The sequence below is a fragment of the Tyto alba genome, unplaced genomic scaffold, assembly GCF_018691265.1.
Source record: "Tyto alba isolate M040663 unplaced genomic scaffold, T.alba_DEE_v4.0 Super-Scaffold_45, whole genome shotgun sequence".
NCBI classification, from domain to species: Eukaryota; Metazoa; Chordata; class Aves; order Strigiformes; family Tytonidae; genus Tyto; species Tyto alba.
The window spans coordinates 19,327,253-19,352,460 of record NW_024881321.1 but is presented as its reverse complement, the minus strand read 5'-3'; the positions used below and the strand labels follow the sequence as shown (position 1 = coordinate 19,352,460).

Sequence of the window (25,208 nt, the reverse complement as noted above, 5' to 3'; positions counted from 1 at the left end):
TATCCCAGATTTATTTAAAACAGTTTCACATGTCAGCTGTAAGATGCATTTCCTTGCTTTTGATTTCTCTTTCATGCATTTACCCTTTCTGCTCTTTGTATTGTCTATTCACATTTTTTCATTAAAAATCAATATAAAAATAAAGCTAAGAAAGACAAAATAGCAGGGATTCACTGCATTCCTGTGCAGTTCACTGACTGCACGATAAACTCACTCAATAGATTTCAGGCTTCAGTGGTTCTGTTTAAAGCTCAAAACACAATAATTTTACATTTCTCTTGTGAAAATTCTCTGATCGCCCTCCTACCTAAGTGGCAGGTCGATCATGCCAGGACTGCATCTCCTCGCAGTGGATGTCCGCTCATTCCAGTTTATGATAATTAACGGTATGTCCATTATATTGCTAACGGGTTCCTTTTCTACTTGACATTAAATCATTTTTTCTGAAGTTTACTAAAACATGTTGTGTTTTAACACATAAATACTCAATTTTTATCAAGTGCACCTTATTCAAACCTGTCCTTTCCCACTTAAGGATACGTTACCCTCAAGGGCACTTGGCCTTGTCTACGCTGGAATGTCACCATGTCTACTCACTTTATTTGTGGTGACTTACATATAGCAAATTAAAATGCATCTGTGCAACTCTGCTATGTCAGCCTAAGACACTTTCCTTGTTAATCATTGCATCCACAACTTTATGCCTGTTTGAATTATCTGCTCAGCATTCTAAGCATTTATCATGTGGCACAATGTTAAACCACTCAGGTCTGTAATTTTCAGCATGCTGTGGCACATTTACAAGAAACTACAGGAATCCTGGGACTGAGGTCGAGTGAGCAGACTCCTAGGAGCCTCCCGTCCTGCCCGCACCGCTTCCCAGCTGCACTCCAGCAGCCCCGAAAGCCCAACACCAAGGCTTTGCAGTTTGGAGAGTTGTTAGTGCAAGGCAGGCAGCAGATGCGAATTTTCATCCGTGGAATTGGCCCCTCAGTTTCCATGGATCGGGACAGGATCTTCCATCAGGCGTCACCAGGCAGGCACCACCACGCATGGCACTCGCAAGGCTGGGGGGCTTATCCCTGCCCACAGTTCCTTGTCGCCCTCAAAGCCACAGGCACCTGGGCTGTGAAAATCCCACCTGAATCAACCAGCCAATGCTTTGGGCCAAGAGGGAGGGGTTTTGGCCAAATTGCCTATGCAGTGGGAGAGCAGCGTGGGAGCAGAGGGGCCGTGCCAGGCACGGGCAACCGCACACGAGGTCATGGGGAAGCAGCGCTCGTGCCTTTCCCTTGGAACATTCGCTGTATTAGGAATTAAAAAAAAAAAAAAAAAAAAAAAAAGGCAAGGGGAAAAGCACAGAGGAAGACTCGAGGGAATTACCAGGATTAAAATGTCGATTCATTTAATTCAACAAAATGAAACCTGAGCGACGGATAGGTTTATAAGGGGAAAGGGCAGCCCTCGGAACCGCGTCGGCGTCCTCCCGCAAGGGCCCTTCACCCACCGCCCTGCGTTTCCCCTCAGCGAGGCCGCGCGTAGGCCAAAACCCGCGCGGGTCCTCCGGGCCGCAGAGCCGGCGGGGCCGCAGAGCCGGCGGGGAGCAGAGCCGTGAGGGGCCGGCGGGCGGCTCCCGCCCTCCCGGGGGAGCGCGGCTAAAAGCGAGCGCGGCTAAAAGCGAGCGCCGCCTCCCCTCCGCCGGGGCGGCGGTTTGGCCTCTCCGGCTTGCCGTAGCGGGGCTGGCGGGGGGCTGCCGCCGCCGTTACCGCCTGTGGGACTTCCGTGCTGGCGGGGCCGGGCCGGGCCGGGCCGCGCCGCCGCGATGGCGCAGCACGGTCCCAGCGTCACGCTGTCCCTCACGCTGCCCATCACCTGCCACATCTGCCTGGGGAAGGTAACGGTGCCGCTGCTGCTGCTGCTGCTGCTGCCCTTCCCCCTCAGCCCCCGCCGTGGCGGTGTGTACGGCGAGAGGGGAGAGACCCAGCCGGCTCGACCGGGCCCGCTCCGCCCGGCCTTGGCGCGCAGCCCTGGCCCCACCGGGGTTTCTCGCTTTTAAGCGGCTGGGCGCGGGGAAGAAACTCGGGGGGTGGGGTCCCTTCTCCAAGCGGGCGGGTGTCTCTTCGCCTTGGGGTGGTGAGGGGCCTCTCCTCGGGGAGGAGGAGGAGGAAGGGGTCCTGTCGCCCGGAGTGGCAGTTCCCGGCTGCAGGCGAGGCTTGTTGCCAGCCTTGGGATGGTGGGATCCGTGCGGCCCCAGGCAGGAGCCTCCCCGGGGCTGTTGGAGGGGGCTGGGGTCCCCAGACCCCGAGGTGGCCGAAATGCGGGGGTATGGCTCCCAGGGTGAAGGTTTTGAGGTTTATTTTTTTTCTTCCTGTATCAATAGCGTAATCAGTTTTAAAACGCTAGGTGAGTTTGTGTTTCAGCGTGGTGCTGTGTGGCAGAGGACAAGAAAAACAAAGAGCAGGATGCGTTAACCAAGCGGATTTTAAAAGTATTGAACAAAACTGCAGCAATCTGGAGAAAAAGTTTCCGTTTCCTCTTTCTGACCTTTTCTCAGTCCCCTTCTCCCTCGGGAAGCTGAGGGCTCTTGCTTGTCTGTTCTTCTCTAAAAGCACCAGAGCTAATTTCATAGCTGTCACTAATTGCTACTCAGATTCTTTGCTCATTCCCCACTACTTTTTTTTTTTTTTTCTTGCTCTCCAAATCAAAATGAACCTTTTAAAGCACACTACTAATTACAAGGGAAGAAACAGCCTTTTATGTTTGTACTCTGGCATTTACTGTCCAGTTTCTTTCTACCTCACGTGGCCTTTACTCTCAGACCTTTACTGGTGGAGTGATAACAAAAGAATAGGCGTGCTTGATGTATAAAGTAGGTGTAGCGCTGGTAGTGGAAGTAGTCAGACATCTCCCTTTTCTCAACTCTCTGAACTCGGACAGAGTGATGCTTTTAGCAGCTATGTTTACTCATTTCTTGGCTTTTCTGTGGAAGCCAAGGACGACTTCATATCTGTAGTCCTGTTCCCTCTCCTTTTCTATTTATGTTTAATGAAAATGGAGGGGAACATAAATTTACTATGTCTGTAATGCGGAGTGGATACTTTTGGAAGAGGAGAGTGAAATCAAACTGACAGTGTATTTGCTATTTGAATCTGATCCTAGTGACTTTCTAATCTAAACACTTGATAGATTTGTTAGATATTCACTCCTATTTTGCTATAAAGCCACTGGTCTGTTTCAAGGCACTGTTTCATACTTCCGCTTCTTTTCTGGAGTTGGTCAGGAATTGATGTTCCTGTGTTTGTACTGGAAGAGACTTCCACACTCTTCTTACTCGGTATCTTGCACTGAGGTAATATAATAACATTATATAAGTGAATCTACTGGTGATATCTGTAATAAAGGTATTCAGATACTTTCCTTTGTAGACACATGAAGCTATTCAAATTTTGCCAAAGTTGGCAGCTCTGGCTGCCCTTTTTTTTAATACATGTCTTTGTTTCTAGCTTGGAATTCAATTGAAAAACTTCATCAGAAAAAGTTCTTCTCGAGAGTACAGTTAGAAGAAGAAAAAGTTTAAATTAAGGGAAAAATCTTGCCAGAGGGAGCAGAAAGTGTCATAGAGGGTTGACGTATTCTAATACTTCTGTGGTTTGTAGCATGAGCCTCAACTTGAGTAGAAGGCCCACCCTACAATCAGAATGTACCTTTTGCTATCTATGCAAAATTTGCAAAGAACTGAGTGCAAAATAGAAACTATTCCTTGTGCATAATAAAGGGATAAAAAGAAATAGTGAAGAAAAAGTCATTCAGTAATTTTGACCACTCTCTTGTTAGTGAAGTAGAATCTTGAGGGGACACACACAACATGTTAGCCCATTTTGTTAGTATGAGCAGTGTGGTAAATATATTGGCAAGATGTGCAAATAATGATTTATAATAAGAATTAATTGCTTGGATAAATTTCATGTTTGTTACCTGAATGTTCTTTTAACACGGTCTGAACCATCTTCTAAAGTATTTGCATTCATAATTAGTGAGCAGATCAGAAGCCACCTGCACTAGGCTATTAGGTTTACTCATCCTGCAATGATTGAAGGTCTCTCCTGTTGTTTTTGGTTTTGACAGTTTGCTTGGTCTCGGACACACAATTCTGAGTGTGTGTTGAAACCCTCTAGGATGTCTGGGGATTCATTCACTGGTATCATGTGCCTTGTGCCTGCTTTACCATGTGCCTGCTCCTCCGTTAATGCTGCTTGAAGGTCCAGAAGTGCCTTCCAAGTGACATAGATGAGTACAGGATTTGATTTTGATTGGCACAGAAGTCACATTATGTGTGGGGAAAAAATTAGGAAATTGCTCAAAATCACTTAGCTCATCAAGCCTTCTCAAATAAGCTGTAGTCTTTCTAGACATTGTGGTCGATTAAGGAACTGAAACTGTGCTGTAATTCAAGTGAAATGCTTTTTTCATAATGAGTATGTTGCAATCCCCCACCCCCTTGGGCTTGTCACAGTCAGTGGCTCAGGGACTTGGTGAAGGGTAGTGGCACCCCCAGCCATTGTGTGACATTTCAATAGCGGCTTCTGCTGTTGTCGCTTGGATTGCTTTGTGTGGATCCTGAGCCAACAAAAGTACAAACCTCAGCCCTGAAATGAAACTTGTAAAGGTGTGTAAATCAGAAGCACTGTACCCTGGAGAGTAATAAATGTGACTTACTATTTTGCTAGAGATATGGAATAATCATTCACTTGTAAGAAGTGCACTTCCATGTCAGGTTTGGGGTAACTGAGGGTCTCTTGCTCTCCAGGGGGGAGACCTGTACCCCTGAAATGTCTTTTCCTGTTTGGATTATTTTATGTTACTCTGCTCTATATCCTATCATCGCCATCCATCTAACTGTTCTCATGCTGCTTCTGAATAAGAAAGAAATACAGCTAGAGAAAAAGTTGGGATTTTTTTTCTTCTAGCGGCTGGTGAGAAAACTAGAGAAAGCTCTTTTTCTGGTAAAGAAAAGCAGTAAATAGCAAGATTACTTTTTAATAATTGAAAGTGTAATGTTTAAAGATTCCAAAGCATTGGTGTGTTAATGCTTGCATTAATCAAGCAAAAGCCTCCTTAATTAGAGATGAAAGTGCAGGGACACTTGGAGAAATCACTTAGTCTCTATTCACACCTTCAGTAACTGGAAATTCTGTTTGTGTACAGATAAATCCCTTGGATCCCAGGACTGTCATATTGGAGGTTTTAAAACTATTTTGAATCCCGTAATGTGACAGAGGCATAGGTAGTAAATTGGAGGAGAAACTGACGGATCTGGGCTCTAGTTCAGATCCATGTGTATTTCAGTTGTAGAATGCTTGGATTTTAGCTTGTGCAACACTAATTGTTTGGCCATCATTAGAAGAGGACACATCTCATCTTTTTTTCAAGCAGTTATTGGCTGTCCTTTCCAGATGCTTGCTTTTCCCTGCCAACATTTCATTTTTCCTTTTTAGTTTGACTACTTTACTAATAGAATGAAGGAGGAATATCTTGGGGATGATGACTTCTTTTGAAGTTGAAAGGATTCTCTTGAACTTGGGTTTTAAGTGTAATACAAGAAGAAGCTAAAGTAATAGATACTGATACTTCTGTGTCTTAAAACACATTTCTTGGGTAAAGACTGAGGTGGAGTTAAAATTAATAATTATTTCGGAGACCCCTAACATAGTTACTAATGTTAAGTCTGAAGAGGTTTAAGAGTGTGTATTACAGTAAGCTGTAACAGAAGCTGGAATAAGGCAAAGATACAGGAGAAAGTCTTTTTTTCCTTCCGTATCATATTTGGTCCCTCTATACACACTTGCTTTCAAACAGGGTTTATAGTTAAATGACAAGAGAGAATAATGCGTTGTCATTAATATTTTCTAAAAGTTTGTTTACCCTGCTATTTTGGACAGGGAATGAAAGCTTCTTGAAAGGATCTGTGTCTGATTGGAATATTTAATCCTTCAGTTAGCTGCCCCGTTCTTGGGTAATTATTTATTTAGTAGCAATGCATATCTAGCAGGAGGCTTGAATTAGTGATTGCTGGTTCATGTTTCTGCTCTGTGGTTTTGGCCCTTATCCTTTTTGAAGCTGATTTCCATGAAGCTGATTACATGCAAGCTAGAGTTAATCTGTAACACTATCCGTTTCAGTGCCACCTCTTCCAAGGCAAAGTGTTGGTTGTTCTCAGGATCAATCCCTCATTCCCTCACTTTTGGAAATCAGTTAGTGCGTGTCTTTTTGGCCACCTCCTACCTAGGGAGGTGAATGCATTTCACTGGAGTGGTCGGTTTCAGTTCTTGGAGGTTGTGTGGTGAAGGAAGGGTGCCTGCCACACTGTGTATTAATGAGGTCTTGGAATCAAGGACTGTTTTGCAAAAATGGTTGTAGCTCTGGTGCCTTCAATAATAGGGAAGTTTGAAGTTGTGAGTCAGGAGGTCATTCCTAGCTAGCAATGTGAAGCAGTGTCTCTTTCCTTCAAGACCAGACTGGCACTGGGAGATGAAGTAGTGTATTTTAATATGCTGTTACCTGAAAGAGTTTTAAAGTATTCATAGTGTCTTTTTGTTTGGTATCTTTTCTTTTTTATTCCCCCCCCCCCCCCCCCCCCCCGTTAATATTAAAAGGTCCGTCACCCGGTCATCTGTGTCAACAACCATGTCTTCTGTTCCATTTGTATTGAAGTGTGGCTGAAGAACAATAATCAGTGTCCAGCTTGCAGGATTCCCATCACACCTGAAAACCCTTGCAAGGAAATTATAGGTAAGGACAGCTTTAGGCTTTGAAATAACTTGCTGTTATTTACTGCTGGAGGAGATTCTTTTGAGTCCAAAGGTGTCTAGGTGTTTTTTTCCTCTGTGTGTTTTTTAGCAATGTCTAGGGAAGACCTGACTTTAAATCTTTCTGGAATCATACATAATAGCTACAATGTAAAAATTCCAAAGACGATCTGTATATTAATGGCTAGATTATTCAAAGGCAACAAGTACCCCCTGGCTCTGATTGTTTTTTAAATCTTGGTTGGATGATGCTTTTAAGTGGAAAAAAATGTATTTTGTTTAAAATACTCTACCTATGCATTGCAACCTGTTGACCTAAGAGAATATCATTTAACTGAGAAATAGTATACTTAAATCCAGAACGTTGAATGACTATGTGGTCTTTTTTCTTTTTTTTTTTTTTTTTGTTTGTTTTGTTTTGTTCACTATTTCCTCCCTTTTGCTTTATTTTTAAGAAAATGTCTCTTGGCACAGAAATAGGCTAAAGCTACAACATCTGAATGAGGATCTGAACTTCCTCAGAGCTGGGAAATACTGCAATCTTTATTTGACATAAAATGTCAGCTCTGCTATTTGGTTCTGGGAGGAAAATATATCTGAACAATCTCACTTTAGAAATTTGTGCTCTCTTGTGCTAATTAAATGTATGCTTGATTCCTGCCCCACCCCCAGATCTGTTTAATAGTATGATCTTGAAGATAAGATTTTGTCAAGGAAAATACAAAGTTGAAAAACTCAAAGTTGTCTTCCTTCTGTGAGGCAGGATTTTGACTTCTAAACATTACTAAAAGACACTCCTGTTTAACCTGTTCTGAAAATGAAAGGACTTTAAATCTCCCTTGGTAGTAGATTGGTCCAACATTAGCTGTATTTGTAGTTGATAATATGGAGAGTGCTATAGGGTGGATTACTAATATTTAATTGACTGAAAAAGAAATATTAGTGTTTCTTTCACCTTGTGCTGCTTTAGGAGGAACGAGTGAAAGTGATCCTATATTTAGTCCAACAGTCAGAAAGCACCTACGTAAAACAAGGCTTGAATTGCTCCACAAAGAATATGAGGTAAGGATGTGGGGAGTGTTGTGACTTTGCAGATGAACTGCAGCTGTTAAATTACTGCATACAACCGGTCCTTTTGCTTTAAGTCCCATTGTTTTTAATTTCAATGAAGGTTTATACTGGATCTATGTGAAACTCAGCTGCATTAAAATCTCACCTTCTGGCTAGGGTTGTGAGAGCGCGTTTGCTGGTGCTTGAAAGTGGTCCCACTGAAATCATGGTGATATTCTCTTTATGCTACAGGTGACCAAGTACAGCCAATTCTATAGTTTTGTGGGAATTCCACCCCAAGGTGGTGTGGGAGAGTTTTCTTTATGCATATTGGGTGTTGAGGGCTTCTCGTTTTCCCTTTGATGCAAATGCAAACATTTTGTGAAGTAATTCCCTGTTGCTCAGGGAGACTAAATGCCTTCTTAGAGAATACTGCCCACTGTAACCTTCTGGCATAGGTTAATTTTCATCATTGTTGCTTTATTGTTTTCTGAAAGTGAGTGAATGCTTGGAAGTTTATCTCCACTTTCCTGCTGGAAAAATATTCTCTTAGGAACAAGGTGAAAAGGTGTTAATAAGGAATATGCTTGGTTTGTTCTCTTAGCCCTTGTTTCCTTAGTAGCAGCAGTGTGAAGACATCGCATATTTTGTAAGGAAGCCTGTCTCAGGGAGGAGAATGAGAGAAAGGAAACGGACACTGTACATATCCTTAACACTGGGGAAGTAAGAGCTGTCTTTTATGACAAGCTTGCCTGTAGCTCAGCATCCTTCATTCTCTATGAAAGGAGTCAGGAAAAGGAGGTTTCCTGCCTTTCTATTGAATCAACTCCAAAATCACACAGATAGGCATAGGATAACATAAATCTCTTAAAACCAACTAAATTTAAAATGATTGTTCTCATGCTGGGGAAAAAAAAAAAAAAAGTCTGATTATTCATGCAAATATGCCTTGGATTTATGCAAATGCCATACATAGCTTCCTTTAGTAACCTGACCTTGAGCAACTCAAGTATTTCAGTCGGTGAACAGTGTAGAAGAGATGTTTTCAGGATAAATTATTTCTTTTATCCCCTTAACAACAAGCTTTTGAAGGTTTTTCCTTCTCTGTGATTTCAGACCTATACAGCTGAGAGCTTTGTTCTTTGCATTTTGAGAGTCTTTCCTAAGATGTTGCTACTTCCGTGTAGCTGGAGCAGCCTCTTCCAGTCAGTGTTCTGTCTATTTTGAATCTTGAGACTTTTAGCATCCGAACATACGATGTTTCAGAATGATATGAGAGGAACATTCTCAAATAACAGCAAATGAGTCAGCAGAGGACGACCTTAAGAACACTCTTGATACAGGAAATCCTCCCACAGAGTGCCCTAATAATAGATTCATGTTGCTGGATGCTTTGAAGTTTTTGGTCTGCCCACCAGTTTGTTCAGGGTCCTTTCTGTAGTTAAGGAATTCCCTTCACTAAAACCTTAGCTATGCTTGAGTGTGCAGGTTGATTAGAATCCTGCCTAGAGCACAATATACAAGCATACTTAGATATACGTGTAAGTGAAGGCAAACATCTGAGTTTGCCAGAATCCATGTTTCTAAAGTGCTGTGGGAACTTGCTGGTATTATTTAATTAATCTCGTACATTGTTTTAATTCTTGTGACTTTCTGACACCTTTAGGATGAAATAGAATCCCTGCAAAAAGAAGTGGAAGATCTGAGAGGTAAAAATCTCAGTTTACAGACACAGCTGAAATCTCTTCTGGATCCTACAGCATCAGCTTTGTCTTGCCAAAATGAGGAAACTAGCCAGTCAGCAAATGAAGCAAGTACCAGTGGCCCAGAAACCCCAGAGGAATGGAGCAAAAAGCTGAAAGCTGCCAGTGATATATATGAAAAAGTGATGGATAATGTGGAAAAGCTAAAGGAGGTAATAAATACATTTCTTCAGCTATCTTGGAGTGTAACTGTTTCATGTTAGTTAAACGGGAGTGAGAGCTAGCATGACCTCTGGGTACTTCATAGATCCTGAAGAAAGAGGAAAAAGTTGAATTCCACTGACTGTTGGTGTATCATAGTATTTCCATATAGCCTTTGCAAGTGTCAGATGTTATTGCTTGTTCTAGTGGGTCTTGTATGTGACTCTTCTTCAACTCCTCTGTCACTCTATGACTGGATAATTGGATTATAGTAGCACTTGTCACCAGTATTGATGACCAGATTTTTCAGGCTTGCAATAATCTATATAATATATCTATTTTACAACATTCAGTGGCCAAACACAGTACAATTGGCTGAGGCAGATTTTGCACTATTGCCCTCCCTGCTAGCCAATACTCTTGGTGCAATTTGCTGAGACAGAGTAACTTGACCCTTTGACCGAAAATAGACAAGCTTCAGCATTTTATGACCAGAAGATCCTTTACTGGAAACCTGCAGCTTTTTTTACACGTCTTGAATGTAATATAAAAGAAAACCTGCTACTACAGAAGGAGGGATACAAGAGATAGTCATGTGAAAATACATCTAAATAAAAATACCTTGCAAACTCTACATGCAGGCACAAGAAGGATCACTTCAAATCATTGAAGAAGAGTGAAATTTCAAGATTAATTTGAAAGGCAATGTGTAAGGAACTGGACCTGTATTTATTCAGAATGCTGCCTTTATTTCTTCTCGTAACAATTCGAGATTGCCTCCTGCAAAACCAAAGCATTACATGTTTAGGACTTTTTTTTTTTTTTCCCTCTCCCTTTGTAAGCATTAATAGTGTTTACACTTTTCCTGTGCTACAGGCTCAGAGGCTCACATTATACTGTTCTGCCATTCTGTTGTTAATGGGACAGTTCTAGATTTGCCTCTGTGTAGTCTAAAGCAAATTCTGGCCCTGATTGGACTGATAAACACTAAACGGAATAAACTGAGTTTCCAAAGTTAGCTTTTTTCAGTAGCTTAGCTGGACTCAGATTTCAACTTTACAGGCTGGGACACACCTTATGCCCTCCTAAGAGGATCCCAGGAGCTTCAGAGACACTTGTAGTTGGCAAAAAGGGATTCAGAGCAGAGAGTTCTTGTCTGCCTAATTTATTATTTCTCACACTGCTCCACCTCCCCACTCAAAGTTAAATTGTACTGCTTCTTGTCAGGGACTGAGGGAGGGGTGCATTTGAGGAGTTTTTTTCAGTAGAACTTCAGCCTTAGAAGAAAAGGGTTCAAAGTTTATCGAGTTTCTGAATTTGGTTAAAGGTTAGGTACAAGTAAGGGTTTAGATGGGGTTTAGGAACCAAGTCTTAAAATGTGATCGTAGAATCATTTAGGTTGGAAAAGACCTTTAAGATCATAGAGTCCAACACTCTCTTCCCATCTGTTCCCTCTTCGACAGCTGCTTGACTCCTGAAGTACCTAAAGTCACTTGACTCTTCTTTTAGACCTTGTTTCGCTTCTGAGCATGCACTGACCAACCCCAGTCTGAACAGCAAGACCTCTTTTCCACATACACTCAGTCTGGAACCAGAAAGATTCTTATTTCCTAAAGTACCTGACACAGGAGCTTCAACAATCTATCATTTCCCAGTGAGACAGGGTCCATCAGAAAATGTGGTTGCTATCTCTTTCTTTTCAAAACCAAACTGAGACAGAAAATAGCAGCCACCTTTATCATTTAATGTCCTAGAGCAGAGACTCCCAAAGTAGGCATTATTACTTTGAGTGGAGTCATAACAAGGATGGAAATGGTGATACAAACCCAGTAGTAGAAATACTAGACAATGTACACTCGTTAATAATGAGGTTACATGAACTCATTAATCTAATCATTGTGCTCCAGGTGGGAATCCTTTGCAGATTACTGACTGGGAGGGTAGAGCACTCTCTGGAAGGACAAAAAAGAGGTTCAGTCCTGCCTTGCCATGTACCAGGTGGATGCCCTACCTAAAAACTCCATGCAAGTCATGCAGTTTCCTGTGTGGCTGGGAGAAAGGTGTGTCTTTCTCTCTTGAAAGTTCTTGGCCATGTTGTCAAATGGTCTGATGCTCCTTTGGAAGTGAGGTATCCTGGATTCTTACCCATTGCTTTCAGGATAGTTTCTGCTTTTATTTTTTTAAATACCAAATAGCTGACACTCAGGCACCCAAGCCCTGGCCTCACCCTTCCCATTCCTTTTTTACCAGAAGTCTCTATCTACTCCTTCAACCCCTAGCAATAGTGTGGTGTTGGCGGGGGGGGGAAGTGTTTGGGGTTTTTTCTGCTCCATTCCCCCTCCCCTCCACTGTCTTAGCCTCACCTGGAGGGGTTGCTGGGGATATTTGTATAGGCATTTAAGAGTTTTCTACCTCTCTTCTTGCACTATTTGATGCTTCTGAAAAAGTACATTTCACTCCTGAGCCCAGTTGCATAGTTTCTTCTTCGGATCTAACTCTAGATCATACTTTTATTATGCAGAGGAAGCATCATCTAATTGGGGCTATGAATTATGAGTCTTGGACTGGTGGTGCCATTTTCAGCATACAGAGATTGAGCAGAATGCAAAGAGTATTTTCTACTTGCTAGGATGGTGGTATTCATTGTTCTGAAACACGGTGGCAGGAAGACTTTTCTTTATATGAAGTATCTTGTTAACAAGGGTGTCTGCTGAACTAAGAAGGAAGAATTGACCTCAATTCAAGGAATAAGAAGGGTTGTGAATCAGGAGCCTTAATCACAATGTCCTGGAAGAAAGTGAAGAAAGACTGCAAATAGCTTGTCGTAATGGATTTACATCCACAGGATAACTATGCTTTAAAAACAAGCCAAAAAAACACAAAGTAATCTTACTCTAATTTGGAATGGGGGAAGCTGTTCAATGTTAGTTTTGCTGATACCTGCATATTGTAATGTTAATGTACTTAACGTATTTAGTCATGTGGAAAAAAAAACATGGAATTGCCATTAGTACATCTCCTTAATGACTTTCTGTGCTAACTAACATAGCTGTGTTTATTTCCCTAGATAGGACACTTGCAATGTATTTTGGGAATATAAATAAAAAATGTCTGTTCGCTATTCAGTTTTGCAAGCCATTTCCCATGGTGATTTTGAAGTGGTGTCCCTGTCTGAAGGCTGTTTCCTGCCTTCACATTTCTAGTTCTGTCTCTTTAAAAGGGAGAAACAGCTTGTCCTATAAATATTAGAATTCATTTCTATTTTACTGTATACTTATTTTTTTCCTTTTCTTTTCCTTAGGCAAATAAGAAACTGAGCATGGAAAACAATAGCCTTTTAAGAGAGAATTTGCGACTAAAAGCTGAAGTTGATAGTAGATCACCCCAAAAGTATGTGAATATTTTAAGATACCATGTTTTATTTACAGACTGTTTAACTGTTGTAGGACTTTAACCTAAAACCGTGGTGTTATACATGGTGTTGCATATGTGTCTCCAGGTAGACTTTGGAATTTTTATCCTCATAAACTTGGGTGACAAATGCAACTTACAGAATAGCAGCAAGTCTACAGTGAAGGAATGTGACATGGCTGCAAGTGCTATTGTTTGCATTATGTGGCCCGTGTTGAAGGACTGGATTTATTAGTTGAATTCTACAGTTAATTTACTTTTGTTATTGGGAAATATCTAAATCTGGTATATGGTCAAAGTAGGATGTCTATTACTGAGTGCAGATGTTCTGTTTGTTTGGTTTTGTTTGGTTCTTCCTTTTGCGGCCTGCTGAATTTGTTCTGTGGACTTAGGCTCCCTATTCAACGAAGGTCCCTGATAGCTTTGTGTCTGGGCAAGATATGTAGACTCAAGCTTCTGCAGCGTGAGAACAGCATTCCCAGAACTGACACCTGTGTTTATACTTTGTCTTACAGTTAAAACATCAATGACAGTGACCTCAAAAAGCAGAAACTTTGCCATACTGATTACAGCTGAGTGCTGAGGTACCTCTCCTTGAAGTACTTTGTGAAGGAATGTGTTCATATATTTAAAGTTGTGTTCCTTTCTTTCATTGGTTTTCTACCTTTTTTTCTCTCATTGGTTTAGAACTTAGAAAGCTAAGAGCAGCACTGGCCGAAGCTTTATAGAGTGCTTTTGAGGAAGGGGGCTGGGCGGGCACCTGTGTAACATGAGAAGAGAACTCTCTGGATTTTGCTTTTGCTCACAACTCGCTTCCTTGGAAGATGAAATTCATCCTTATAGTGAGCTTGCTTGCCAGACTGGTTGTCATTCAAGACCGCGGGAAGGAAGGTGCATGATTCTTGTGCTATGCATAAAAGTGCGTTCTGCCTTGAAGTCCTCTAATATGGGATCTAGAGCCCTGTTTAAGGTCTTGGCAATGGAGAGGGCTTTGATGGCATGGAACATCTTATGTGAAAATATTTGAGAGTGAGTTGGCAAGGATGGCAAACTTGAAAAGTAAGTAGATGTAGCTAAATACATCCTAGAAAAGAAGAACTAGAAGAGTCCAGATCATCTAACTTGAGTTTTACTTTACTGTTGTCAGGTAAACTCCCCAGTGGAGACAATTTCCGATTCTTCTAGCTTGTGCATGCTTTACCATCCTGTTGCTCAGAAAAATTAGATATTGCAGAGGCGGGGGTTTGAAGAACTAGTCTTTATTGCAAGCTGATTGTTTTCCCATCTTTTGCCAGTGTGGCCTAAACCAATAGCCAGTCACCTTCTTTAAAAGCACAAACATAGCCAAATGTTATTATAAATTGAACAATGTTGAGGTCTGTTTTTGCAGCTCAGATGCCAGCTAGATTGGTCTGTCCATGTCTCTTCTATTAAACATTTTTTTTAATAGTCTCCAGAACAAATAGTTGTGTCCTACCTGCCTGTTGGGAATGATTTTTGGCCCATGCTAACTCTAGAACTGTGCACGGGAATTGAGCACATGAGTTGAATTGGGCTTAAACTGGGCCAGGAGCAGTTCAAACACTTCAGGAGTGTAGACAATTGCATGTCTATACCCTGCTTTTGCTATCTTCGGTTGTGGTTTTACTTTGAGCCCAGTGGTATACCACAAGACTGTAAGTACACGCAAGAAAAATTTGTCCTGGAAGAAACCCTTCCACACTTCAAATTTAGCAATTTTGATTTGCTGTCTATACCCATTCAGTCCTAGTCATGTCTTCTGGACTGAATTTATCTAATTCTTCTAGAAAAGTGTGACTTAAGAGAAGAAGTAGACTTCTCACTTACTTGGTTTTGCTGTACTCTCAGGGCTCTCCAGTGTCTATGGTTTTCTGAAGAAATAGTGCTTAGAACTGAGTAGAAATTAAGCCTCAGTAGCACTAAATGGAGCAGAAAAACTGTCTTCTTTCTACAGCATCTTATGTTGATATCTTGCAATACTGTTTTTGTTGCTTCCTATTACCTGACACTTTTAGAGTGAATGGCCAGTGTCAGTTCTGCTAAGTAGCTACTTGGAAAGTTACCTTCCTTACCTCATTTTGCATTTGCACTGAAAATGTCCCCTTCCAAGATGTGGGACTTTACTCATTTATGACTTTCTTCCAGTTGGTGTTTTGATGCACATGTCAAACTTAAAACAACTATTTCAAATTTCAGTCACATCCTTCACATGGTAGGAAGTCTCTCCCATCTTAGCATTGCTAGCAGATTTTGTTAATTAACTTTTACCCTTGTAGTCCTTAGTCTGTTCAATATTTAGACCAGACCTAACATGAAGATGTTTTTAAAATGTTCTGGTTCTGATGGCAAACTCTGATAATATGTAAAAGGTCTTTCAACTAGGCTTCACACACTGAACAGGTGTTGCAATAACTGTTTTCTTACTTTGCTTATGAAATCAGAATTGAAGATATAAGCATCAGAGCCCCACAGTATCACTATAACTAAACTTTTCTGTGCGGGTACACTGATTTGCCAGTATGGTTGATACAGTGTACTTTATTCAGAATTTTTGAGAAGGTAATTTTGGAAAAAGTTTCTGAATGGCTTTCTAGTGGAATTTTAAAATAGTTACTGGATTGGATCTTTGTAATTCAGTGTCACCACTATTGTTTCATTTGTCATATATTTCTTGCCTTCAGATTGTCAGGTATGGATTCATGCTTAAACAACTGGCTAGGTAACTAACTAAAACTTGTATCAAATTATTTTTGAAAGGGTTTGTCAATATTCAGTCCCCTTATCCCAAATGTAGTTAATTTTGTGCATAATGACATACTGGGGATAAATATAACAACCTAAATTATTTTAGTAGGCTTTGCTTTATAGCAAAAGGAAACACTGATGGCAGTGTTTCCTTTGTAACAGACTCTACCTCTGACATCACAAGAAAAATATAAATAGCCTTCTTCAATGGTCAATAAAAAACTCCTTTTATCATAGTCTTGAGCTGTTTGTTTGGATCCATTAAAACCTGCTGAAAAATGTCATGTATGTCAATAAAATTGACATTGCAGCCATGTCAGAGAATTTTACACAGTTTTTTAATTGATGATGCTGATTGATTAGACTTCTTTTTTTTCCTGAAACATTTTTGAGAGTAGACCTTCACCAGAATACTGTACCATTGTATGGTTGGGACATAGATCTGAAAAGCAAGTAGAGGTAAATTTTTTGCCAAAGACCTGAGTTAGTCTCACATTTCTCAGGCAAATCAGGCTCATTGTTTGATGGTTGTTGCTTGTTCTTTGTTTCCTCTTTCTCTTGAGGGAATTTCAGTGACTTCCATTTTCCTGATACAGAACAGGAAAACTTCTAAAACTTAAGTTTTGCAGGATGATAAAGCCCTATTACTTCCAGCTCTACTTAATATAGAAAACTATTATGTCTGTTGGCAAGGCACAATGGATCTAAAAGCATTTTTGGCGAAGGGATGTTTGCATTTTACCTGAAGGAAAATAACTAGCAAGTCCATCCACTCCAGGGTATAGTGTATTTTATGAATGGTTAGATTCAAATTAGCTTGAACCAGACTTCTAGGCTTCCTAGGAGTCTTTTCCCTAAATATTTAATTCCTTCTTCCAGTTAAAATCCCAGTCTGAAAAACTATCTGTAACGTGCAGAAAATTGTTGCGTTACCTCTTTTTCTCTGGTTTTATGAATTCTTTTATTGTTGTTGTTTTGGTTTTGGGGTTTGTTTTTCTCCCTTTCTCCAGTTCTACTGTTTATCTTGTCTAGATTTGTGACTTCAGCTACCAGCACACTGAAATCCAAGGATGTTGAGTTTTTAGGTCATTCTGTACAACATTGAATATTTGTCTAACTCAAATATTTCCACTCATGCCAGACTACTTAATTCAGTCTGCATTTCACTGAGCCTACAGATAGGCTTCTAGTAACCTGTGTCCAGGGTGCAGAGAGTAAGAATGCTGCTATCTTCCTTGATAGAAAACTGGACTTCTTTCTCAGCTTGCTGTCTCAGAGGAGTGGCTATCTTCAAGGACCAGTTGCAGTGTGGCCTTAAAAGTAGGTAGGTATAAATGCTGTTTAGTGGCCTTCAAAGCCATATTGAGCTCTTGAGTCGTAGCACCAAATACAGAGGAAGTACCCACTCCAGACATGAAGATCTGAACTTTAAGCAGATGGGTAAGGACATTCAGATCTCACTACTTGGTTTTGTGGGTTTTCCAGTGGTTTTGGGTTGGGTTTTTTTGGTAGTAATTCTGAAGTAATCCTTTCTGGCTTATGTTGTTCACTGACCTTGGGTATGATCTGTCTTTCCTATGTGGAAGACCAATGCTGCTTCACTGAAAGACAGTAAAATTCTTGGAGAGGCTTTGCACGTTTGTCTAAATTCACCCAATTCCATAAGTGAAAGGAGAAGCTCTCTTCAAAGAATGTACCTTGGCTGTTCTTTTGTTCAAATCCTGCTGCTCTGCAGTCATCCAGCAAACAGCTTAGCCTTACTTAGGTGGTGTGAAGGAAGTGGATTGCCCTGATGCTCAGGAGAGTTTTCATGAGGAAAGCCATGTGTCTTCAGATTGGCTAGTATTCTCTGAGCTGTGAGATGGAGAGGATTTACTGCCCAGGATTTGCTTATATTGAAAATAACTTGTTCTTTTACAAGCTTAGAAAATTAGCTCTTTCTTCTCATCTAACTGCAGAAGCAAAGTGAAAAATGTGTATCTAAATGATGGGACTGGGTTTGGTTTTGCACTCTGGCGTTGCCCTGACTGTACATTGTCATTTCCCACTCCTCACCCTTCGTTTCCTTCGGAGGATGGATCATGCTCATCTGTCAGAGCTGCAGGGCAGTCCCCAGTCTGGGCCATCGGGTGATTAGAACTGGAGAGTCATCTTCCATGGCATCCTTGCAGCCCCAGTCTTCTGTAAATGGTTATACAGGAAAATTAATTGCTGCAGCTGCTTACTGTCCACAAAGAGAAATGCTTGTATGAGGTTGTGTGGTTTTAAACTGAGTTGATATGAGTTAAGGACTCAGCTAGATAGATCTGCTACAGTCAGCGGTCACTGGTGTGTGAAAACAAAACCCTAAAGCTGAATTTGCAGAACTGTTAGATAAGAAGAGAAGAAAGAACTGAAGAAAATTGTTCTCTTGTAGGTAAGAGGATATTAAACATCCCAAAGAACTTTCAAATGGACATCTTCAGGAGTACTCAAACATAACTAAGGGAGCAGTTGTGGAATAATGTGAAAGAGGGTTACTTGAACATTATAGCTATTGTGTTAGCCGTCTTGCTCTGTCTAGGTAAGAGCTGACTGCAACTTTCTCATTGGTGTCAAGTTACAATCATTCTGGGACAAGGACTCTGACTGAGGAAAGGTCCTGAAATACGGGGTTCAAGTGCTCACCTAGACATCCAGTGTCACCTCAGACACTGTAACATATCCAGTACACCTGCCTGGGGCTGGCAGCTGTGATACAGGACCTATAGGACATCTGTATTCTCCCAGAGCAATAGCTGGAGGCCAGCAGTCACGTAAAAGACCTTAGGCCATCTAAAGTGTCACTAGGTGCCTGTGTTGAAGTATCCAAATCCTGCCTGAAATGTCTTTCTCTTCACTTTATGGGTGACCACTAGTTTCTCTGGGCTTTTGGTTTTCTGTAGAAAGGATGTACCTGAAACAAATGCAGTGAGATACAAACTCATTGTTTAAGCAATACAACTAGAGAACAGGAGCCTAACACTGAAAAGACTTTGTCCATGCATGAGGGTATGAAAAGTGCTCTTTACCACATGTATACCAAATACCTTAACTTCTACTGAAGAATGTATCAACTTGTTACCAAGTGTGAAATGGTTCAAATACTTCAGGAAAAATAATTTATCTAGAGTGTCAGGCTGAACTTTAATTTTCGTGTAACTGTACTGCATTCTACTATTCTCATCATCAGAGCATAACTTTTCGGCTATGGCACAGCTCACTATACATCTGAAGGAAAAAGAGGAGGAAATTGCTTAGTGGTTTGGTTTGGGGAGATGAGGGTTCTGCTTTCTTTAACCAAAATATGCGAGTCTCTTAAAGTGTTTGTTGACCTGCCAGATCAATCACAAAAACACCTGTGTCATGCTCTGGTCTGACATAATTGGTTTAAACTTGTGCATTGTAATATGGCTGTCTTAAAAATCCATGTCCTTGAAAATTTGGGAAATAAATGCGTACAAGTCTCAAAGCAGGAACAGAAAGCAGCTACTGTTCTGGTGCCTAACTGCAGAGGTAACAGTTTGTAGGCAGCATGTCATATGCTCCATTTCTGAAAACCAAAATTCCCAAGCACATCCCTCTACAACAATTAACGTATTAGTGATGCTATTTTGCTTTGAGCAACATACTGTATTTTTTTTTTTTAACCAAAGGACACTTGTTATAAAAGTTGCACTTGAGAATACAGTGCTTCTTCCTCATAAGCAAATCTCAGGCTGTCACTAATGCTACTTGCATTAAATAAACATATTACACCATTCTTCCATTAAAAAGGAATTGTCAGGTATGCATATAAATGTAAACATGTTTAATTTTTATATCAAAGTGTCTGTTACAGCAGACCCCAGAAAATCTTGCTTATTTTACATAAGCATTTTTCCTCGTCTCTCACTTGGCTGTTAGACTAAATTGTATTTTTGCACCACTTTTATATCCTTTATTAAGCAGTGTAGGGTTTGGTTCTGTAAGGCTGTGTGAACAGATCTGTTAGAGAAAGGCAAAATAAATAGTTTTCGATCACTCCTGGAAAGCAAGAAGGGTCTTGTTTGGGCCCTGCTGTGCTACAGTGGCTCCTTCAGTACTTTAAACTAAAATCTGAGTTCCTTTTACTGAAGGAGGGAATAAGCCAAAATGTGTTGTGTATGAGGATGCTTATTTAATTGTAACCCTGTTCACCCAAAAGTATAATTGAAACATTCCTGAGCTGTCTGTGATTCTGCTTTTTATGTAAGTTTTGTAGGGGAGAGGTATGAGGTCTTGTACACCCTTTCTTCCATTTCCCTCTCACATGCAACCAGAAATGGAGAAACTGCTATAATCAATTTAAACTTGTTACCCATAGAAGAAGGAAATGAAAAATGGTCTGTCTTCATTTTTATGAAGACAAAGATAATTGAGTAGAGTTAATGTGGAGGTGGGGGTGTCCTTGCCTCGATAGAGTTCCAATCCAGCTAGCTTCTTTTAGGGGAAAAAAGTCTTACTAAGTAAACTCTCCTAGTCTAAATATAAAACTACTACCTTGCCATTTCATGTCTACAAAGCAGTGAGTGACAAATACCAAAATGGTGTGGATCTTAGGCTAACCTGATTTAAAACGTAGTCAACTATCAATTCTGTGGAAGAACTGACTTAGACTGTTGTGTGAATCTTCCCCACCACTGGAAACATCTACACCAAAAATCTTCAGAGTCCTTTCAATATGCAGAAACAGTGGAGCGGTGAAATACAGCAGTAGATCTGGTCACTCATGCCCAGCTTGTCTGGGGCTTGTGACACCCCTTATTCCTTTCCCTGACTGCCCATTTAACTGTATTGCAGTTGTCAGCGTAGAGCAGTTTCCTACTGCTTTGGGCTCAGGAATTGAAGAAACAAAAACCAGTTTGGTTCTTTGCTCGAAATGCATGCATAGATATTCATGGATGTTTTTTTCAGCATAGTCACAGGCCACAGATAGACCACCTTCAGACCTGACTGGTCTAAGGGCTGCGATGGGAGCATTTTGCAAAGGGGTGAGGGGATGGAATGCGAATTCCCTGTGACTCAAAGATGCTGAAGGAGGGACAGACGGACAGACAAAGAAACAGGGTGGGAATTCCAGGCTGTGTTTGTGCTGGAAGAGCGAACGTAAACTTATGCTGTGACATGGAGCTGCAAGATGGAAAACGGAGGTTAGTGTGTAAGCCCACATACAGAATTGTCATTTCTTTGTGATAGAAAACCTTACGTGTCAGAGTTGTAGGGTGGCTGCAGGTCCTTTTCTCCTTCCTAATAATACCAGAACTTTAATTGTTTTTTCTTTCTGTAAATTGAAAGCGTCGAATGGAGCAGGGAATTCCCTGGTGCCCTCCTGTCAGTGACAGGTTAGAATTAGTCAGGGCACATAGCTGAAACCTTCACCTGCCCTCTGGGGAAGGTCAGTCTTGAAAGCTGGTGGAAGATAGGGGGAAGGCAAGTCTGTATCTTGGCAGTTGAAAATGTGCTCAGGCTGGAAGCCCCACGAACACGCAACTCTCACAAACCACAAGTGGCAGGTTTTTTTGTATTGGAGTCAGGGAAGAAATTAGATTGCACCAGTTGTAAAGCTCAAAAAAACAAGTAGCTCTGAAGTAAGTGGAAGTACCATCCACGCGATGGCTGAGGAAAAGCTGTATATCTAACAGGAACATAATTGAAATAGTCTATATAAGTATTTAAACCACCTCTAAGGACTATTGCAATTTCTGAATTTCATATTGGCATTTTATATTTGACAAGGTGACATTGAGTAAGAAATGTATTGTAAAACACTGCTGTACTGTAGGAAAATGATTGAATGTAAATATTTCAAGATGTGGACCACTGTTCAAATGTTATCATAAATCTTTGCCATTGTTTTAGGGGATAATTCTTCATGCATATTTGAGTTGAATTGATAGAACCAGTCCCTGGAAGGGTAATCTGCTTGTTATTGCCTTACTACCACTAACAGTTTAATTTTGGCTTTTCAGGTATTCACCTCCACCTGTGCATTATATATGATGATTTTTGTTTTTTATAACTAGCAGAGAAAAGTTCTGACTTTTGTTTTCAAATTAACATAGTGCTTAATAGCTTTGTTCTTTCTTGAAATGAGCTTGCAAAGCACCACAAGAATGTCTTTTTCCAGCTTAATACTTTCTTTCTTTTTTACTTCTTACAGGTTTGGTAGGTTTACAGTAGCTGCACTTCAGTCCAAAGTAGAACAAAGTGAACGTGAAATGAACCGTCTAAAAAAGGCACTGGAAAGAAGTGATAAATACATAGAAGAAATGGAATGTCAGCTTTTACAGCTGAAAAATGCAGGCAAAGGAACCCAGACAGCAGGTGCTGTTAGTGAGAGAGCACTTTCCACGGATGCTAAAGGAACTGAGAGCACTGAAGATACAACATCTTTGAAAACCCAAGTTGAGGACAAAAAAGCTTTGACTACCAGTCAGAGTCCTGACAGTCTCGAACAGCTGACAAGTGGTGGAACTTGTTTAAGCTCTTCTAGTCAAGATGGTTCAAATACCCAGTGTCCCCCAAAGAAAGAACTATTTCCAGGATGTCATGGAGTTCTCCTGGATGAAAATACTACAAATATGGATGCCTGCTTAGAAGAGCAGTGGAATAAAATTGAGGAATGTACCCCATATAAGGATGAAGAAGAACTTTATGATCTTCCACCGCCATGCACTCCGTTTCTGTCTCTTAGTCGCCTTCAGTTGAACACTCCTGATGGAAAAGAAAAGGCAAGGAAACCATCAACATTCCTGAGAAAACTGAAATTTGAAGAGTTTTGTGATGCTTCAGATGACTGCAGCAAAGATTCTCCAGAACACGGCACAGGCAGCTGTAATAGCGAAAAGAAGCTAAACTGTTTTACTACAGGAAAATCAGGTTTTTGGGGGACCTGCCCCACAAATTTTGCTGAGAACTTAGATTTTGATGAATCAGAGCAAAATTCAGTAGCCAGTCAGTCAGATGAGACATCAGCAAAGTCCAGTGATAAAACAGGTTCTTGCTTGCCCAAAAGGCTACATACTCTCTGCTCTTCTGAAATGAATCGCACAAGAACCTCCAGTGAGGCATCTATGGATGCAGCCTACCTTGATAAAATTTCTGAATTGGACTCAATGATGTCCGAATCGGACAACAGCAAGAGTCCATGCTATAATTTCAAGGCCTCTGATCTTGATAATTCTTCAAAGTCAATAGAATGCTCTAAGCTTCTGAATGAAACTGAGAAGAAACTGGAAGAGATGAATGAGGAACGGAGTATGAAGTGTCCAGAGACAAGCGATCTAGCAGTTGACAGAACTGGCTGGAAACCTGCTATGTTTTCCATCCTCTCCCCATCTGAGCTGGATATGAATGACCACTTTCCGCTGTTTACAGGCCAAAATGTAGCAGCTAGTGATAGCAAACCTCCAAACCGTTTATTTCAGAGAGACTTTTCCCAGAGTCTGCTGTTTGGTAACTCACAAAGGTTGTTTGAGGAACAAAAGTTTGGTTCTTGCTTTTTAAAGATGTCATCTGACCTGCACAATCAGCTTAATCCTCCTTGGATGTCTTCCTTTATAGCTGAAAGGAAAAATAAAAATGTCAGTCAGTCAACCAAGAGGAAAATTCAAAGCAGCCTTTCCAGTGCTAGTCCATCAAAAACCACCAAAAACTGACTCTGCTTGGAAATTGAATGTGACTCAAAGTTGTCAACCTGCAAATGTTTAATATTTACAGGTGAACTTAATTTTTAATGACTTCCATGCAATCTGATCCTGTCTTTTTCGACCAGGTGAAAACGGAATGTTCCCTTGCCCATTACAAGCTCTTTCCTAGGGACGAACCATTCCAGAATCTTTTCTTTGGGCATCTTACTTACTTGGGGGTTTTAGGGTTTTGGATGTTCTTTTAAGTTTTCAGGTTACATTATCCTCCAGTTATGAGCACAGCTAATGGCACCCTTGAACAGGACAGTTTTAAGTGGTCTTGTCAAATCAGTCATTTATGTAAGAATTTGTTTTAAAGGTTACATTTTCCATTCCTAAAGATTACATTTTGTGCGTGGAAGGCAGCTACTGGCTATATATCCTATGGATTCATCAAATTGCTATAAAACAATGTCAGTTTTGCCATAAAACTTGCCTCCCAGAGGAAATGTTGCTGCTTGAACTGTTTCATAGCACTGTACTGTACTGAAACTCTTGTTTTAAGTGGGTGTAAGGTAGCAGCCCCTTTCTTTTCAGGGTTACAGCACTTCAATTAGAAAGCATCCCTTCTTTCACACTGCAAACATGACTTGTATTTTTTGAAGTTAAGCACAATTTTTAATTTAGTTCCCAAAAAGCATTGTTATTCTAAATGTGTTCAGTATGCCTGTATAGACCATAAAAATGGGTTTGTATGCTAATGACTTGTTTACCTAATGTGCACTGAACATTTTACATTAATACTCTACCATTTTACATTAATACTGCATGCTTTTCTATGTGAATTGAATAAAACATGTTATAAGCACTGTAATCCTTGATGTTGCCTCAAATATTGAATTAGCAAAAAAAGAATGGGAAAACTTTTTTTTTTTTTATTACAATTTGGAAAAGAGATATCTAAGTTCTGTAAAACATAAATGTGAGTTTATACACAAAAGAAATCAAATCTCTTTTCCTCCTCCTTGTTAGACATATTACTGTTCCAGTGTCAGCATCGATACAGTTGATGGAAATGGCTTTCGGCCTCTCTGGAGGTGACTCTCCCATAAAGTATTGCATAGGTCAACATAATGTGATGGCCTACTACAGGCAGGAGACCTAATTAAGCAGCGGAGCAAAATTGGTTTCTTTGCATTATTGTGTTTAAGTTTTGGGTTTTTTAAAGGGCATATTTAATTGCAAGATGCAGGTTTTTCTTTCTATATAGGCCTCTGATGACATTTCTTACAAACATGTCCTCACCTCAGCAGTACCTATGATATGAAAAATCCATATGCTGCCTTTTGTCCCTTTGAAAAGAAGGATAGCCCCCTGGAAAATTCCAGTAGACCAGTGCGTATTTTGTGAAGTTAAGTCCTGTAAGCGGTTTGAACAAGAACTACATTTCACATTGTAATGTGTGCATGCATTTGTGCAATTCGTGTGTTCATTCTAAACTGGGACTTCTCTTTTTTTGCGAAAGAGCTTTGCCAAAAAATCATCATTCAAGCCATATATGCCAGGACCCTTTCTGGGTGATAAGCAGAATGGCATTGTGCTTT

General features: G+C 40.6%; 1 protein-coding gene across 1 annotated transcript; it reads left to right on the top strand.

Moving 5' to 3' along the window:
- The first annotated feature begins 1,558 nt into the window (after nt 1-1,558).
- On the top strand, nt 1,559-24,478 carry OBI1 (ORC ubiquitin ligase 1). Its single transcript, XM_042806175.1, has 6 exons — nt 1,559-1,894; nt 6,654-6,789; nt 7,777-7,868; nt 9,523-9,771; nt 13,062-13,150; nt 22,137-24,478. Exons 1-6 carry the CDS (start codon nt 1,823-1,825, stop codon nt 23,632-23,634), a joined length of 2,136 nt encoding a protein of 711 aa, XP_042662109.1. The 5' UTR covers nt 1,559-1,822; the 3' UTR covers nt 23,635-24,478.
- The last annotated feature ends 730 nt before the right edge of the window (nt 24,479-25,208 follow it).